The sequence below is a fragment of the Musa acuminata genome, chromosome BXJ2-8 (assembly GCF_036884655.1).
Source record: "Musa acuminata AAA Group cultivar baxijiao chromosome BXJ2-8, Cavendish_Baxijiao_AAA, whole genome shotgun sequence".
NCBI classification, from domain to species: Eukaryota; Viridiplantae; Streptophyta; class Magnoliopsida; order Zingiberales; family Musaceae; genus Musa; species Musa acuminata.
In genome coordinates this window covers 42,614,167-42,632,500 of record NC_088345.1, presented here as the reverse complement: position 1 = coordinate 42,632,500, position 18,334 = coordinate 42,614,167, and the positions used below count along the sequence as shown (strand labels likewise).

Sequence of the window (18,334 nt, the reverse complement as noted above, 5' to 3'; positions counted from 1 at the left end):
GGGAAAGTAGCGGGTTGGTGGTGGAAGTGGGATGCTTTCACATGCTCTGCTTCAAGTAACTGTTGTTTAATGCTTCAATCATTACATGAAGCATCACTTCTCTGTGTTGACTGCTAGACACAAGCGGACATTTGGGCAATTTCCTTCAAAGGTCACAATTATTCTCAGATTTTTGGATAATTTTCGTGATAATTTTCATATTTTTATATTATAATATTTTTTAATATCGTTATAATAATGATTTTTATAATATTTTTATTACTAGATCAAAAATACTATAATATATTATTATTATTTATAATAAATTATTATAAATATTATAACATAATCTAATTTTAAGATAAAAGAAAAAAATAGAATTTTTCATATTTAATTTTGAAATATATTAAAACGTTCATAATTTTTATCCAAAACCATTTAAATTCTCATATTAATTATTTTATAATACCTAAAAACGTATAGTATAGTTAATATTGATGGTTAGTAGAAATTTTAATGTCCATTGCTTTTTATTTAGTGAAAAAACACTAAGAACATTGTATATAATATATATATATATATATATTTATATATATATATTTATATTTAAAAAATATATGTATAAATTATGGTTCTATAAAAAACTTATCATCATTTATTTTAAAATATTAAAAATATTCTGAATTTTCATTCAGGCTCACTGTAAAACTCTCAAATAAAATATTTTATGAAACCTTAATACATACAATAAGGTTAATAATTAAGGTTCCTAAGAATTTAAATTAATTAAGATTGAATTATAATATTTTTAAATAAGATTATAGTATTTACATAAGAATTTAAATAATGCTTGGTTGGATTGATAAAAATACGATTACCTCTTAACTCCACCAACTAACATCCGAACATCCAAATGGAATAATAAACTGACCGAATAGGTCAAGTTGTCACACCAAAGAATTCATAAGCGGCCAATCACTTTAATTAATGTTACTAATTCCTCACAGTGCGGCGTTCATGAAAAGTATCAACACACGTAACCTGCTTAAAATATTTGATCCACTCTACACAGCAATTCCTCCGAGCATAAGAAGCCCACCCCCCTTCCTGTCATATCTCGTCACCAATTCGTAATAGATCATAAGGACTACAAACAAAACACACTACCTAAAACAATGAACAAATTGTTTGTATTCTTCCGCCCTTTTCCTCCATGCCTCGTGTTTGTACAAAGTAGCCCATAATGCAGACCGTTTTACAGCTTACTCTCACCTGTCCTCCTGACCAAAAAGGCATCCAAAGAAGGCTGCACTTCCACCAGTAATCTGATTAGTGTATTGTGTATCTAGTTACCATTGATTTGGGAAAGCCTCTCTGTAATTTAGATCCTCCCCCTGCATGAGTTGCCTGGTTGCAGAATCACTTACACGTGTACTTAACAGCCTTTGGGATATTCTATCTTTGGCTGTTACCTTCTTCTTCAACATTGATGCCAGTGTAGGCTTCTTGGTCTTGCCCTCACTTAGACTTTCATGTGAGGCATCCCTCCGCTCACCAGTAGCTTCGGAGTATGAGGTTGAAGCAATTGCAGCTTCTCGTAAAACAACTTCGTTATGTTCACGGACTTTTGCAAGTTTTGCCCTCTTCAACATCTTAACTTCTCTGTCTCTTTCCCTCACATTCTTCACTGCCTGTTTCGCCAATTGCTCAACTGTTACCTTGCTCAAATTGGGAGATTCTTCTGCACCATTTTCACCATTGTGTTCAGTTGCCTCAGTAGAAGAATCTTTTTCGATTTCTCCAGTACTACATGGACTTCTTCCTATAGGATTTCCCAGAGCATCACGTGGTATAATAGGGCCGTGGAAGGGGCACACCCTCAAATCCTTCCTCTGACAGAGCCCACCTTTCCTTAAAGGAGCAAGGCACGGCTGGATTTCAACTGCCTCCTCTTTATATACTGTGCGATGAACACTCAGCTCTGCAATCCTCTCTGCAGGAATAACAGCATCATAGTCCACTCTACCCCAGTGGCCGTCCAGCTCCAGTCCCCTCTGGTTGGCTAAAACATCTCTTTTTGAACCCCAGTTATCCAAGAATGGACCCCAAGACAATACAGGTGCTTCAACCAAAAGTCTTGACCTTTCGGACACCGATTGTGAACTATCAGATAGATTATTTTCTTCTGTTGGAGCTGACTTCTTGCATTTGTGTGTACTTGGAATATCTACAGAATTCTCAACTAAGCTTCTATTCATGACAGAATTCTGTGGTATGTAATCTTCTATTTTACCCTCTTCCCAGATGTCCTCCTCCTGACTTGGTGGGTCATTCAGCACACAACCTACTTGAACACATCTATTCCTAACAGACTGGATAACATTACGGATGTCAATGAACTCCTTTAATGCGGTGTCCCTGAATTTGTGGTCGTTGAGATCGACTCTGATGAGTACAGATATCCACTCTTGCACTGATGTCAAATGCTTTGAGATTAGAAGCTTGAACAACTCCCTCAGTGCATCAAAGATAGCTTTATTGTCGTTGTCCTCCTGGACCTTCTGGCCTTCCTTTAAGGAATCTAGACGAATTTGCCGCAATGTAAGTGACTGAAATTCTCCCACCTCATCATCTTCACTAAAGTTATGCAGATTAAATTCCTCTTCTTTTTCATTAATAATTGCTAAACACTCGCCAATTTCATCAATTGTCAACTGAATTTCACTCTTGATAGAGGAGAAATTATCCTTTAGATTTTCAAACTTATTAAGTAAAATATGCTGTGTCCTCATTTCCCTTTCTCTTCTCTCTTGCTGCAAGCGAGCTGCAATTTCTAACCGATTGGGGAATTGGAATCTGAGAGTGTTTTTCAGGTAATCGAAACCCAATCTTAGCTGCCTATAGTAAATCCCATAAGAGGAATGCCATTTCTCTAGCAGCTCTATGCTCATCTTACGCAAATTGGACGCAATGGAAGATGGAGGTGGAAGAGGCATATTTCTCCTGAAACCAACACTTAAGCTCAAGAACTGGTCAAAGTTGATTACTAGCAGAGATCTGAATAGCTTCGAACGCATGAAGAGTTCATCAATGATAAGAACGGCCAGGTAGCGCACCTGCAATACAGCAATCTCATCAATTCCATCAATTGGAGGAGCTTCTATTCTAGAAATTCAAGAAAAAAGTACAACATATTAAAATAATATATGCCATGATGCAGAAGAACAAACCACTGTGCACCTTTCAACTAGCAGCAGTCGATCATATAATCTCTAAACTTGATCAACATCACAAACCAATTATTGGACGCTCTAAAGTAAATTAACATAAGGGCATCAATTAGTTTGTCATCACTTATAACATGCATATGCTAGCATGTTTTCCAAAGAATTCAAATCAAACAACTACATCAATGGGTTTCATAAAGTATAATTTAGTTGACAATGTAAAACCACCATAACCAAGCCTAGTAATCAGCAAGTCTATTGTGGTCGTCAAGGAATGAGAGAGATAATTTTTTTGAAAAAGACAAGCATGTCACCTGCACCACCCTCTTGGCCTTCCCCAAGTTCTGGAACAATCAAGAAATTACAGGTTTGATATCATTCCACATTTGAATGAACAAAATATGTGAAAAACTGTTCAAGTTGGCATTCATTAATTTACTTCCAACTCCCAAAGAGATTATTGGATTTTCTCATTAGTTAAAGCATTGAAAAATGAGAATTAAAGGTCTCTTGCCCTCTTATCTCTTTGGAATGATGAAACTAAAAAAAAGAGATTATGGAATAATTGACATATATAAGAAAATAAACATACATCTACAGTTTATACTGGTTTACATTATCAGAACAAATATGTTCTCACACAATTGATAAAGTGTCAACTACTGTTTATGGGCATAGATTGTCTAAGGATGACAATGTGAGATAAATAAGAAAAAGAGGTGTTCACTGACTTTCCATGACCAAGGTAAGAAGAATGTGATTAAATTAGAGAAGTGAATGAGTTTCTTTGATGAAAGGATTCAAGGGCTGGGAACAGCTCCAAGGAGCAAAGACACAATACACAGAACCAAAAAGAAAAGGCCTATAGGAGAGCAGCAGCGAGCAGAAGCCATATGAATTCAGGTTTAATTGTCGTGTCTAGGATTAGGCAAATGCATATGTGTAGTTTAATTGGATTCAGGTAAGCAGAAATCTAGATTAAACTAGGTCATACCTATATTACTTTGGTTTATAGGATGCAATTTGGGTTAATTTGTCTTTCCTTTCTTGTATCAGTATTTTGAAACAATTAATTAGTTAAGTTTAGGTCATGGCTAAATTAAGAACATTGTAGTTCATTCTTCATCGATACAGCACACCTGTCAAATAAAATAAAAAAGAAAAAGAAAGTTGCACAGTCCACGATTTACTCCAGGCAGCTGGTCCATTTCTCTATATCAAAGAATCAAATGTTCTAAAAGAGCATGCATTACAAAGAAGACAAGAAAGATCCACCTGGCCACTCCTTCCTATAAAAGACGAAGGTCCCTTGGGAAAAGGCCAAAGCAGAGATGGAAATTCCCTTTACCTTGCCCTCAGAGGAGACATAACAAGAATCAACAAGTTTGAAACTAGCTGTTTAACAGGAAACTGTTCGTTGCTATAGGAGAAAAGAACACATGATTGTTCCAAGTTAACGTAACAAATAACCACCCTTCTCACCCTCCATGCTTCACTCTGAATAGTTGTAAAGATCGCATCCCTATTGTCTAGTGGCAACTTCTGACATACCTGAAGAATGAACAGGAGAAAATGGATGCCTTGCAAACAATATAGGAAGTCATAATTAAGGGAAGGCTACAAACTTGAACAAAATGAAAGCTCCAACGTTTTTGAAAGCCTAAAGCCTCTTCACCAATGTTTTCCTGTTGAATTGGCAATAAAGGACCAACAGATGAGGCGAAGTGTAAAAGGAACCTAACAGAACGTACAAGTTCGGAACTTTCCTCAACTACAGGGTTAAATTCCTTAAACAACACGAAAGCTCCTCAAACAAGGAGCTTCTGCAAGTCTTATGACTTTTGCCAAATTCCTCAATTAGCTTGAAAAACTTGGATATCAATGATGAATTCCAAAGAAATCCCCGTGGAATACCCCGATAACACAAAACCCTAACGAAACCATACTTCACCCAAATCTCGAGCAAAAGCGGTACCGGATGGAAGTTGTGGAGACAAAGAAAAAACGATACAGAAAGATATAATATTGATTCGAATGAGGGGATTCGGATCAAGAGGACCTGGGAGTGGGGCTTCTTCATCTGGACCATTAGGGATTGAACGGCGGCGTGGACCTCGTCGTCGGAGTACCGGACCGTGTACTTGATGGCCTTGAGGAGGCGAGGATTAATCTCCGGTGCTGTGGAATTGGTGGCCTTCTCAATCAGCCTCGGCACCATCGCTGCCACCGTATCGCTTTCTTCCTCCCTCCCCATCTCGTCTCTCCTCCCACCGCTTCACCCTCTTCCTGTGACTGAAACACACCCGCCGTGGCACCTCAAATAGGGCTCACTCGCGTCATTGGGCTCCACCTTGATTCATTATTGTCTCTGCCAATTAGAAGTACGAATCGGCTCGACTCCGTCGTCAAGAGTTCGGCGGTCCGATCCAAGCGGTTTGAGCGGACCGTCCCATAAGATGGCCCAAAAGCCGATCTATGAAGTGCAAAGACCTGTTTGTAGGATTCTAAGAATAGATTTATAAATTGATTATGATTATACAACTGATATATAAATTATTTTTTAAAAAAAAAATATAAACGATAAAGGTGGCATTTGATATCTTGTTTTACTATGTTAGTTAGAACATTATTACTATTTTTTAAGATATAAGAATATATCTAATAGTTTTCAAACCTTGTAAATGAGTCTCCTTCACCATCATCAAATAAATATTTAATTCATAAAAATATATTTTAAATCTTTAATATGTGATAAGTAGATTTGAAATATCAGATCAATATTTAAGATATAAAAATATATCGAATAAAATTTCAAACGTTTGACCCGCACACAAAATACTAACACCAATGTTTAAGATATATAGCTAATGGTAACAATAAAAAGTTATTGTTGCATATAAAAGTTATTCATGTACAATACAATGATATGTACATACATTACAATTGTTGTTATTGTATGTTGGATCGGATGTGTCCATATAACATTCAAAAAAGAAATATACATAATCATCTTTTATTAATTATTATGCTTACAAATAATAAAGATTAATATAATTGAAAGGTCTACCTAACAATTCAGACAAATTACAAGGTACATATGTAGATATTTATATATAATTTTAAAGGTTTTATAGGCATAGTTGTCCTGTAGTCAAGAATTTGAAGCCGATTGAGATTAATTTTTGAGTCATATGGTGCCAAAAATTAAATATTCAAGCCGAGACTATATAAGAATTGATATGTTAAATTAGTTTAGATTAGAATATTTGATTAAGAATGAAAAGTATAATGCATAATTTGTTTAAGAGCGTTAAAAAAATTATAGCAAACCTTTTTTACAGTAAAATACAGGATTAATATTAAGAATGATTATGCATATCCGGTCATAATCGAAGAGATAGAGTAATAATTCGTTGATTTAGGTTTCTGTTGATAGTATGTGACTCATGACATGGAATTGAATCCATCTTTTTGTTGCTGTCACATTGTCTATGGGTTCTGCTCTTGCATGATATGTGGATCGAATGGGATCAAGATGTTAGCCGGATGGATGAAGGTGACGTGTCGACTAAGTATTAGATTAGATAGAGATGACACGTGAGGTAACTGTCCAGGTGTCATATTTACTCTCTCCCATGTATCTCAATATATTAAACTTACGTTGAAATTGAATATACACACAATTCTGACATCAAAAAATTTGTATGTATTCAAATATCGGACCTTAATGAGCGAAGCTCAAATTGAATTGGGTCAGGTTTGAACTTGGCTCATTAGCGGGCCGAAGCCGAGGCCAACACGGGATAGAATTCTAGCTGTACGCGTATATCAACGGACAAGATTTGTCTATTTAAAAGATCTCTGTCGTCCAATTAAAAAGAACATAAAAAAAAATATCGATCCTATAAATCCAACGGCGGAGAGAGTCCCATAGGGTAGAGATCGCATTGCTTCTTTTCCCACCCCTGCTCGCCAAAACCCTGCGAAGCCGCTTCCACCGAAGGAAAGGCCTTCCGCTGCCCCCTTCCCCCCAATTCTGTCTCGTCTTGCTTCTCTCGCCGGGGATTTTGCCTATTTGAGAGGTGGAAGGAAAGACTCCGAAGCGAACAGGTCCACGGAAGTCAGGGAAGGAGTGGTCGCGTGGAGTCGGAGTCGTGTCTGCCCTAATCGGCTAGGCAGCAACTACGAAGAGTTCGCAACTTGTGGAGGCGGAAGAAATAGCACCAGCGGCAGAGGAAGCTTGCTTCTGTGACTTTCCCTATTTAATTCTGTTTGAGTTATTGTCTGGCGATTAGGGATGAAGGTGAAGGTGATTTCTCGCTCCACCGAGGAATTTACACGCGAACGGAGCCAAGATCTGCAGGTTGGGGTTTTTCTGATTGCTTGCCTCTTTGCTCCTTGCTTTGTGCAATTGGAAACTAGGGATATGGTTTTCTCGTGTAAAAAATTGATCCTCCTCCTTCCCCCCAAAATTTCCTGATGGCCTTAAAGCTGCGTGATAGTTTCCGTGTCGATTCTTTCTAGATTTGGCTTGTGAGATTACCGACTTAATGCAGTAGTCTTCTTTGGATGCTTAAGCGGTTAGTTCGATATATTGGCCGAACCGTAATATAAGTTATGGGATTACCGTGCTGAATAATGCTGTTGCTTCTTTCTTCGATCCTTCGTTTGATCACGATACAGAAGCGCCATTGCTATGAGGACTATAATTTGAAATAGGCTTCATAGATTGATTCATCCTTCTTGAGTCATTGTTCGTTTCTGATCGAGAGGCACTCACATATTTAGATGGATGCTGATCTTTAAGTTAGCATTCAAAGAAGGTTTGAAATTTCTTTTGTTGTTTTCCAACAGAAAGTTTTCCGGAACTATGATCCGAAGCTCCGTACCCATGAGAAGGCAGTTGAATATACAAGGGCTTTAAATGCCGCAAAGTTGGAAAAGGTAAAGTTATTTTTTTTCTATTACAAAAAAAGAAGAAGATACTTTTAAATTTTACTTTTTACATTTGTAAGCTTTCTTTATTGTTTGAATCATTGGTTTTCTTGCTTATTAGATATTTGCAAGACCTTTCATTGGAGCAATGGATGGACATATTGATGCTGTATCTTGTATGGCAAAGAATCCAAATCACCTGAAAGGAATATTTTCTGGTTCAATGGATGGAGGTAACTACCACCCACAATTTCTGCACATTTTTTGTTACGTTCTGATTTCAAACATGCCTTATTCATTTAGTTGCATTTGTAAAAAATGTGTTGTTTAAATACTCTCACTTTGTAGTTATTATTTTGTAAATAACAGTTGACTTCTGTTAAGGAAAATTGAAGTGCACTGTTTTTGTTTTTGGAGGCATATGCTTTGCTATTAAACACAGATGCTTCTAATTCAGTAATTGTTTGGTATTATGTGTTCCTTTAAGTATCCAATTTATGGATACCATAGAACTAAAGCAATTTGTTTGTGGCCATCATTATGAATATTATGGAACTAAATGCAAGTTGTCTGTACCCAACAGCTTTGTTTAGCATTTTCACATTCTATCTGATGTTGATACTCCATTACTTCTTTTGACCGTGAAAATTCACCTATGATTAAGCCATTTAACAAGAGCTTTGTCTATTTGGATTTGGATGTCTTGAACCAAATACAAATGGTGCTCTTATCTATGTTCAAGTTGACATGCTTGTTGTCAAGTGAGGCTTTACTTATTATCCACTTTTTGCAGACATTGCTGTTTCCAGTAAGCTTGCTGATTTGGGTGGTTATGCATGCTTGGTTTCTTTTATCTTTCAACTTGTAGAGGACTTGGCAATCTTAAGTTTTTTGTATTTTAAAGATGAGAAACAAAAAGTTCATTTTACTTTGATTCTCACTTTTGATAAAGTTTGCTGGTTGTGACACTGAAGAGGGTTTGTTTTCTGGGAAGATATTATGGAATCTCATAGTTTTGTCAAGGTCATTAGTCTTGTTCTTAGTCTGGCTTTTGTTCTTTTGAAATTTGTGGAATCAAATAATTGTTGTTTCACAGTTGTCAAGGTCATTAGTCTTGTTCTTACAAGTCTGGCTTTTGTTTCGTTTTGAAATTTGTGGAATTAAATAATTGTACTTCCAAAATTTATGAAACGTGTTTTTAAGTTTTAATTAATGCAAAACGGAAACAGCATCATTTAAATTTGTCCTCACACTTGATTCTGGAAACAAAAAGGAAATAACAAGTGTTTAGTGGGTCCTTGGTAAACATGAGCAGTCTAATTGTTCTCTTCTCAAATATCTGTGCTATCCTAGAATTTTCAAAGTTTTAAGCAAATTGTCTGTTATTTTTTAGTCTATTTAAAAACATATCATTGTGAATAAGGGATATATAGATACAACCTAGATTAATTAAATATCTGTCTTTTAAATCATGAAAATATGGTTACTGATATACCAAGGCTTTAACTTGTCTTTCCAAATTTAGTCTGTTATCAGTATTTTGCTTGTTGTACATGCTTTTCATTTTGGCTTTCACCATGTTTTCCTTGTAACTTGACTTCTGGTACCAACTACAAACCCTTTTACAGAAAAATAATTCTAAATAGGGTATTTCAGCTTCGATAGCCTGAGTACTGTCTTATGCTTCTGAAACCATAACGTGGTACATTAAGTTTAGCAGAAGGAAGATATGTTTGTATGTAGAGTAAGATAATATAGATTGTGTTAAGTGTTAACACTGTTTATTTTCTTTTTGCTAACAGTGTTTATTTTCTTTTTGCAAGTCTAGAATAGGGTTCCGGAGACTTTATTTTCTTATTTGCATATCTTAGACATGTTTTGCTTATTTTTTTGTCTCCTTTTTTACAATGTTTGGGTAGATGGTATGATATATTTTTTAACATATTGTCTTTCTGGCAGATATTCGTCTTTGGGATATAGCAACGAGGTGCTTCTCTAAGATCTCAAATTTTTGTTCTTTTTATTTTTTTTACTAAGATGAGTTTTTTTTTCTTTTGTTGGGGAGATGTATTGACTGAAATTCATCATTTTTAAAAAATTACCTGAAATGGTTTTGGTGAGAAATCCACTTTGTCACACCCAACTTCAATGGAATTGTTCCTCTATGAGATGAATTGACCCAATTCTGATTAATGTTAACCCCCAAAAACTTATTTATCAGGAAAACAGTTTGCCAGTTCCCTGGTCATCAAGGTGCAGTGCGAGGTTTGACGTCATCTACTGACGGAGAAATGCTCATATCATGTGGCACTGATTGCACGTGAGTCATTGCTGCTACTTTATTCTTTTTTTTTTTGTCTTAATTCTTTATGCAATGATTTATCTCCAGTTGTTCTTCAGCATGTACAACAACTTGCTTACAGTTAAGTTTCTGATATTCAGGTTTTTGATAAAAAAATATATGATGATGGGAATGGATTCTGATGTGCATGCTTTCTCTGTGGGGTCTTGAACTATGCTTATTTTTCTTTGACCATTTGAATTCTGAACAGTGTCAGGCTATGGAAAGTTCCTCTTTTGAAAATGATGGATTCTAGTGAATCAGATGAAGATTACTCAAAGGTATGTAGGATCTTTAATCAACAGAATCACACAGATTTATTTTGTGTTCTTTTTCATTCTACCCTGGCCTGCTTAAGTGTTCTTTTCCCAGTTTCAGCCACTGGCAGTTTATGTGTGGAAGCATGCCTTTTGGTGAGGATTCTTACTGTTGTTTTCTCGTAAATGAATTGTGTATATTCTTTCGTCATTTATCAACATTAATTTTTTATAGTTTTGTTTTTGTTAGTGATCACGAGATCAATTTTTATTTGTTTAAAATTTCTATGTTCTTAGGGCTGTTGATCACCAATGGGATGGTCCTCTCTTTGCCACAGCTGGTTCTCAGGTCGATATATGGGATCACAACAGGTAATGATTTTACTGGCTTCTATTATTGTTTTCATTTGTCTATAAACACTCTTGAGTGATGTTCTGGGTGATGCTTCCAAAAGGTCAGAGCCCATAAATACTTTTGAATGGGGTAAAGACACAGTTATTTCTGTGCGATTTAATCCTGGAGAACCTGATGTGCTAGCAACATCGGCAAGGTATTTAAACTCTTCCAGTTAGTGTCCTTTTATTATATGTTATGGTTCCTTATCAAAGAGTTCTTTCTAAACTAAATAAAGATGTGCTACAATTTTGTATCAACCGTTGTCCCTTTACTAGATATCAAAATGAATATCTTGATCCGTTGCTTTCCATCTTCATTTTTGCATTGCATGTTTTGGTGTTGGTATCTGAGCCAAGTGTTTGATGATAACACAATTGAAAGTAAAAAACTCCACACACAGAAATCACAAGAAAACTTCAGTATTGTTGAACTTGTGTTGAACCTAGATCTTCCATTGGCCTATGTCCAACTTTGTTTTATCTCACTGTCTGTGAACTGATATGTTTTCTTAGGCACTAAGGATTAATTGGAATCTTGAACTCATCATTGGCCAATCATCTAGAAAACAAGTAGGGATATATGGCTCATAAGATCGATGTATGTGGATCTGTCTTGCTATCAGTAAGGACATGTTCTATAGTTCTTTTGCTGTTTTTGCTCTTTATGCATATCACTAGGTATATTATTATTATGTCTGACCATTAAGGTCTAGGGAAGTTCAGTTGATGTGCTATGTGCCAATCACTTCTATCTGATGGTCTGTTAGATATGAAGGATCATGGTGACTCTAGTAGTTCAAAACAATATATACGACTGTTTTATTTCCTCAGCTTCTACATCTATTACCCTTGTTAAAAAGGGGATACCTTTTCAGATGGAAAGAATGATCCTTTAGCTAAAACAGTGTTCTAAAGGAACTTGCAGAAAGTTGACTACCTTCTTCCATAAATAGCCTGATTGGGCCTTCTAGTTTATTGGTCTTTATAGATAATCAACCAGTTTACTAGGCACCAGCCACCTTTAGTTGACTAGGCCTTCCATTTAAAAGTCCCTGATCCTATCAATGTTGCCAAGTAGTTAGATTGTCTCTTGGAAAAGTGAGATCAAATTAATTGAGGTTAGATAACACAAAGTTAATAAGAATAAACCTCCTATGGTACAACTTGCTCTTCGAGTATTTGTCTATAAGTTGATTCCACTTGAAATTGATGAAATTGATTCCTATTTAAACTGGATGAAAGGAATTAATATATCTAGGCACTTGGTCCATTCCAAACAGCTAATCAACAGGTTTAGCTCCTATTTTGGATGCATTGAGAAAGGCTTGAAAATGTATGTCTGTTAAACCAATGAATGTTTCTATTTATATAAGCCGCTGAGATTTCTTCAAGTTCCGTCTAAATAATAAATTCTTAGACTTAGGCTGCACATTTGTTTGCTTCTTTCTTTAAGCTGAAAAAGAATTAGAGGGCCCATAATTGTCTTGTAGCATCCAAAATCAGTTAGATCAAGTATCAACACAACAAGCAATATTGGCCTTCTATTATCTAGGAATTGATGTGTAATATTAATTTATATTCCTTTCTTCTGGATTCATCAAATCTGACCAGATGGTCATTCTTGAACTATAAGATATTTATCACAGACTAGTACATTTCAAATGCTTAACATTTTATGTGAATAGATACCTATAAGATATTTCTTTGTTGCATATTTAACTCTCCCTTTATATGCTTCTGCATTGTTTATTTATTAGATTCTTCTATGTGCGTTGAACCTGTTGAACAATATTTAATGCAAAGAGTTGATTGTGTTAAAATGTCTTTTTTATTATTTTGTAGTGATCGCAGTATAACTTTATATGATTTACGCATGTCATCCCCAGTTAGGAAGCTAATCATGAGGGTAATCTTTCTTCTTCTTTATACTTGCATGCACAATTCTTTTTGTCATTTCTTAGTTTCACCATTTCATGTTGAACTATATTTCATATGTTTATCTCCAATCATATTTAAATGATTTAATCCTGCTGGTTAAAAATTGACATTCTTAATTTATATTCAGAACACCACTAGTGTAACATTTTCATTCATTGAAAATCTCACTGGTTTGCTGCTACTATTATTTGTTTTATTTTATTGTATCTTCTTTCATGAGGTTGCAGTCTAGTCTTTCAAGTAATCTCTTTTATCAAATAATCAATCACATGCTCACAAGGATGAGAACATAGTTGATTACTTTTTCATTAGTTACAATTGCCATGCACACAAGGATTAAATCCTTGCCATCAAGCTCACAGATATAGAGTGTGATTGGTGGCCTTATCAAGTTATTTAATAACTATGCAGTAATTTGGTCGTAGTAAAGAAATTACATTACTCCACCTGTTGACCCTTTGATAAACTGCATTTGTTTTTTATATAATCAAAATCCAGAAATCTTATGGTCCATGAACTAGTTGAATAGATCCTTCATTCTGTCAATGTGATAATTATCTTGATGCAGAAATTTATTACAAAATAAATACCCATACATATGTTGATGATAAATTGCATGATTCATGTGCTTTATATTCTAGATCATTTGTGTGATACCTGCTTGTGGAAATTTATACCATTAATATGATTCCATAATGGTAAAGTTTTAAAAAAGTTCCATGTAGATTTATGCCTGCTTGTCAGACGTTTTGATATTGATTTTCTTGATACAGACCAAGACTAATGCGATATGCTGGAATCCTATGGAGCCAATGAACTTTACAGCTGTAAGCAATTTAAATTAAGCGTACTCTGTTTTTCACGAGCTAAGATTCACCTTCCTATTCATAGCATCTTATAATTTGTTTATCTCAACACTCTTTTGCTTATTACACCATGTGGTGCTTTTGTTGAGCATAGATTCACCTTCCTATTCATGGAATTTTGTGATCTGTTTATTTCAAGACTCTTTTGTTTATTTCACCATATGGTGCTTTTGTTAAGGAGTGCAAAGTTTCAGGACTATCATATGGGCTCTCAAGGTGGATGATATAGTATTAAATTAATGGTATTAAGTATAAGTCATAAGGTCCTGAACGTGGATCTCAGGATCAGTTAATCCCCATTTGGCTGATCCAAGCTGCAGTTGGGATGATATGAGAACTCAAAAGTTTCACAAATCGGTTGGACATGGTTAATTTGTGATTCTGGCAAATTCTTACTGGTGCTAGTTGATTTTGCCAGATTTAAATCAATTTTAGATAATTCCACCAGATTCAATAAATTTTATTCATTTTTTATAAAATATATTTTGTTTTTGACCTTCTAGTTAGCAACACACCTAGTTAGTCCCACATGTGATGTGCGAGGAGAATTAAATTTGAGCTTAAGCATTTTGAGGCAATGGTTTGAGTCAATCATTCTATCAAGTCAGAGTAGGTTGTGGCAAATAATGGCAGATGGGACTTAAGTGTTTGTTGTCGTGAGAGGCCCAAGTAGGCATATCACCTCATGGAGCCACCACTAGGTTTGGTCTCACTTACATCATACTAAAGTTTAATTTTAGGTTTCTTTGAGCCTCGATAAGAATATCAAGTCATAAATGAGGGTAATTGTTAGTATATATTTTAGCCCCACATTTGTTGTGTGAAGAGAATCAAACTAATTTATAGAGCTATTTGAATCTGGTAGTATAAATTAAGTTTAAGCATTTTGATATCATTCAGTCAGTTCATGACACTAATTTTCAGACTATTCAAGCTAATTCTAGGTTCTCAGTTGATTTGATAAATCTAATATGATGATCTCATGTAGTCTTGTAGATATATTCCAATTTCACAACCAATTCTCATCCTCGAGAGCCTAGTTCTGTATAATTTCAGCCAATAATTGCAGATGTTATTGTACAACTTTACATGCATTAGTAAAAACAAATTAATTGCAAATATCAAGATAGGAGATGCTTAAATTTCCAATAAAATAGATATTTGCTGTTGCAGGCAAATGAAGACTGTAGCTGCTACAGTTACGACACTAGGAAATTGGATGAAGCAAAGGTGGTGCATAAAGATCATGTTTCTGCAGTGTGCGTGACATAGCTAAAATAATATCTTTATCTCAATATATTTTATAGAAAAATGTATTTCTATGTTTAACTTAAATTCGTACTTGTTTTGGCAATGCTGGGTACAGGATGGATATTGACTACTCTCCGACAGGCCGTGAGTTTGTGACTGGTTCTTATGATAGAACAGTGGGTTAAACCTTTTTAATTTTGTTTTTCGACTATTATATTATGCTTTCACAGAAGTATACTGTGGTTGCAGCAGAAGATCTCAATTGACACCTTACAAAATTTTGGTTGCAGGTGAGGATCTTCCCATACAATGGGGACCATAGTAGGGAGATTTATCATACTAAACGGATGCAAAGGTTTTTGAAGCCTTGATTTCTTTTGCCCAGAGCTTCTTTTTCTTGTTTTTCTTATCAAAATATATTAATAGTTTTTACCTACATGATGATAAATTAGTTTCTTGTACATCAGAAAATGAATTTATTTTTTAGAATTCTATCTTTTTTATGTATCCGTACATAATTACTTCCATTATTATCATGATTGTTCTGTTTTATTTTAGTTAATGTGTCTTTTGTAATGCTTTATCTTGCCATCAATATTTTTGTTTTCTAGGTAGTGAGTTGTTGCATCTTCTATGTAGGGTATTCTGTGTGAGGTACAGCTGTGATGGTTCTTATCTCATTTCTGGAAGTGATGATACCAATCTCCGGCTGTGGAAAGCGAAATCTTCAGAACAGATGGGAGTAGTAAGTATACAATTGATGTTTAATTGGACCATTTTGTTTGATGCATGGACAGCCATGGTTGTCTTTGTAGTTTATTATATATTTTTTCTAGGAATACTGCTTAGCCCGTGATCTAAGATTTTGAATAGTCATTAGATTTGTCAAGCTCTCTGCTTGGACAGGTCATATTTGTGTTCCTGTTCCACTATTCAATTTTGGACAGGTCACTTCGCTTTTCTTCAATATGAAATCTCTCACCTTTATGATCACTCTGATGAGCATGGATATGGTAGCCTTATCCTTTTTTAGTGAAATCAAACAATGATGTACTTGTGTTTTATAATTGTACTCAGAAATCACACTTGATGTATATTAACATTACACCTCATAGCTTTTGGCAGATGCAGCAACGAGTGAACTAGAAAAAGCATTTTAGTTGAGTCATAATGTTATGACTGGGGTTGGTCATAATGGAAAAAAAATCAACAATTGCTTAGAGAATGTGACATTTTGTTTAATTGATTTGGTTTTCCTTCTGGTCCTTGTACCAAATATGAGTTTCTTGACATACGAATGAATAAGCACTTGAACTGTTGACTATTCTTTTTATTAGATAACATGTGTAATAATTTTGGTCCATGTGGTTCAACATTCCTGAACTCGTTTTTTCTTTTCTGGTCAAGTGGCTTTGCTTTTCATTGTAATGTAAGTGGATTGGTTCTGTTCTTTTGCATTACATGGTATAATGATTCCTTCACATCTCCGGTACAGCTTCTACCTAGGGAACGTAAAAAGCAAGAATATCTAGATGCTGTCAAAGAACGGTACAAGCATCTTCCAGAGGTGAAGCGCATAGTCAGGTAAACTCTCTATTCCATGTTTAGTTCAAATAGAATATTTGACAGTGGATACTAAATGGAGTACATGTGGAGGAAGGGGAAAAAGCTGTAAGACTTGATTTACATCATTCCCGATGACAGCCCTAAATATATGTTTAGTGCAAGTGTTAATGGTACCATAGACTGGTTAACGGGCAAACTGCATAAAAACCTATAGTCAACTGGAAATCTTGTACCTTTTGCCCCCAGCTACTTCTGTCGTCTTCATCTACCCCAGTGATGTGGTTGTACTGCTTCACAACAATGAATTATTTTTGCAGGCACAGACACTTGCCAAAACCAATCTACAAGGCGGCTGCATTGAGACGTACAATGATTGAAGCCGAGAACAAGAGAGACCAGAAGAGGAGAGCTCATAGTGCTCCTGGAAGCATGCCCGTACAACCCTTCAGAAAGAGAAGAATCATCAAAGAAGACGAATGACGTGCTGAGGGCAAAGGAAAGAAGACTTCTCTTTAAGCTTCATGAAGTCAATTGGTTTGATTCTTTATACACTGACCCAGCCCTAGGATCATGCCCTCCGAGCATTTCCATGAAGGTTCATCTGATGATCCTATCACTGCCACTCGGAGCTCGTCATTCTATTTAATGGTATCGCGAGAAATGCTTTGGCTTTTTGTGCCATGTTTTGAAGTAGGGTTTGTGAAGACAATTCAGTGTGTTGGATTCCACATTTTGTTTGAAACTCAAATTACAGTTTACTCGGCACAGTGGCGTCTATTTGCCATTTTTACTTGAAAAACTCACCAAGTGACTTTGATTACTGGTTTGGAGTCTTTTTTTTTTTTTTTTTAATGCTACAAGTGGTGAAGATGGAATGTTCTTGTCAACGCTTAATATCTTTATCGACTTTGCTCTAGTAGTGTTTTGTTTTGTGTATGCTCTAATCGTGATTTGTGTACCTATAGGACGCATTGCACATCATTGTCGTTCATCGTTGTCTATTCGCATCATCTATTTGGTATCCTTTACCTTGCTTTTTTTTTCTACCTTTTCTTTTTCTTCATTTTTTTTCTTTTTTTTCTTTCTATATCGGCTCTTCTGGTTTTGTTTTTCTACCTTTTCTTTTCTTCCTTTTTTTTTTACTTTCTATATCGGCTCATCTGGCTTTTGTCTATTTCTCTCTCCGGTATGTCTCTTCTTTTTCTTTGCCTATTAATAGGGTTTTTTTTTCTCCTTCCTCTTTCTTTATCATCTTCTCCTATTATTTCTCTTCCTCCAATATTCTAATTTTTTCTCTTCCTGCTGCATTATACCTTCCTCTCTTTTCTTTCATGAACGAAACAGAGCATTCTTTTATTTTTTCTTTCTTAACCTATCTGGTATACAATTTCTATTCTTTCTTTTTCTCCTCCCTCATCTTTTATCATCTCCTTTTATTTCTCTTCCTCCATTATGCCTTTGTCTTTCTTTCATTTCATGAACGATCAATACAGACCCAAATAAATAGTCAATTAAGGACTGCTACAACAGACGTTGCTGCAAATAGTCAAGATTTTTAGTGTTGACTTTGGCTTAGGT

The 18,334-nt window shown here is 35.3% G+C and overlaps 3 protein-coding genes across 8 annotated transcripts in view; 1 reads left to right on the top strand and 2 right to left on the bottom strand.

Moving 5' to 3' along the window:
* Nucleotides 1-59, bottom strand: part of LOC103994699 (uncharacterized) — a 3,793-nt gene extending 3,734 nt beyond the window's left edge. For both annotated transcript variants that reach the window (XM_065121603.1, XM_065121604.1), the window contains exon 1: nucleotides 1-59. This exon is cut by the window's left edge and continues 786 nt beyond it. The gene's annotated coding sequence lies outside the window, so the exon portion shown is untranslated.
* Nucleotides 60-939: 880 nt separating this feature from the next.
* Nucleotides 940-5,506, bottom strand: LOC135585937 (UV-stimulated scaffold protein A homolog). Of its 3 annotated transcripts, none has more exons than XM_065121601.1 (3): nucleotides 5,266-5,506; nucleotides 4,689-4,757; nucleotides 940-3,095 (listed from the first exon to the last, which is right to left on the bottom strand). In XM_065121601.1, exons 1-3 carry the CDS (start codon nucleotides 5,458-5,460, stop codon nucleotides 1,329-1,331), a joined length of 2,031 nt encoding a protein of 676 aa, XP_064977673.1. In that variant the 5' UTR covers nucleotides 5,461-5,506; the 3' UTR covers nucleotides 940-1,328. The 3 variants fall into 3 exon arrangements, with proteins under 3 accessions (XP_064977673.1, XP_064977674.1, XP_009413388.2); XM_065121602.1 differs by lacking the exon at nucleotides 4,689-4,757 and adding an exon at nucleotides 3,220-3,290 and having other exon boundaries at nucleotides 5,266-5,390; XM_009415113.3 differs by lacking the exon at nucleotides 4,689-4,757 and having other exon boundaries at nucleotides 5,266-5,505.
* A 1,642-nt stretch (nucleotides 5,507-7,148) lies between these two features.
* On the top strand, nucleotides 7,149-17,672 carry LOC103994702 (uncharacterized). Of its 3 annotated transcripts, XM_065121599.1 has the most exons (18): nucleotides 7,149-7,460; nucleotides 7,500-7,569; nucleotides 8,061-8,150; nucleotides 8,263-8,374; nucleotides 10,101-10,128; nucleotides 10,363-10,461; nucleotides 10,694-10,763; nucleotides 10,855-10,895; nucleotides 11,037-11,111; nucleotides 11,195-11,290; nucleotides 12,978-13,041; nucleotides 13,847-13,900; nucleotides 15,113-15,198; nucleotides 15,306-15,366; nucleotides 15,481-15,545; nucleotides 15,830-15,935; nucleotides 16,686-16,774; nucleotides 17,074-17,672. In XM_065121599.1, the coding sequence occupies exons 2-18, from the start codon at nucleotides 7,504-7,506 to the stop codon at nucleotides 17,234-17,236; spliced, it is 1,365 nt and encodes a 454-aa protein (XP_064977671.1). In that variant the 5' UTR covers nucleotides 7,149-7,460; nucleotides 7,500-7,503; the 3' UTR covers nucleotides 17,237-17,672. The 3 variants fall into 3 exon arrangements, with proteins under 3 accessions (XP_064977671.1, XP_009413393.2, XP_009413390.2); XM_009415118.3 differs by having other exon boundaries at nucleotides 7,149-7,569; nucleotides 10,861-10,895; XM_009415115.3 differs by having other exon boundaries at nucleotides 7,149-7,569.
* Nucleotides 17,673-18,334: the final 662 nt, after the last annotated feature.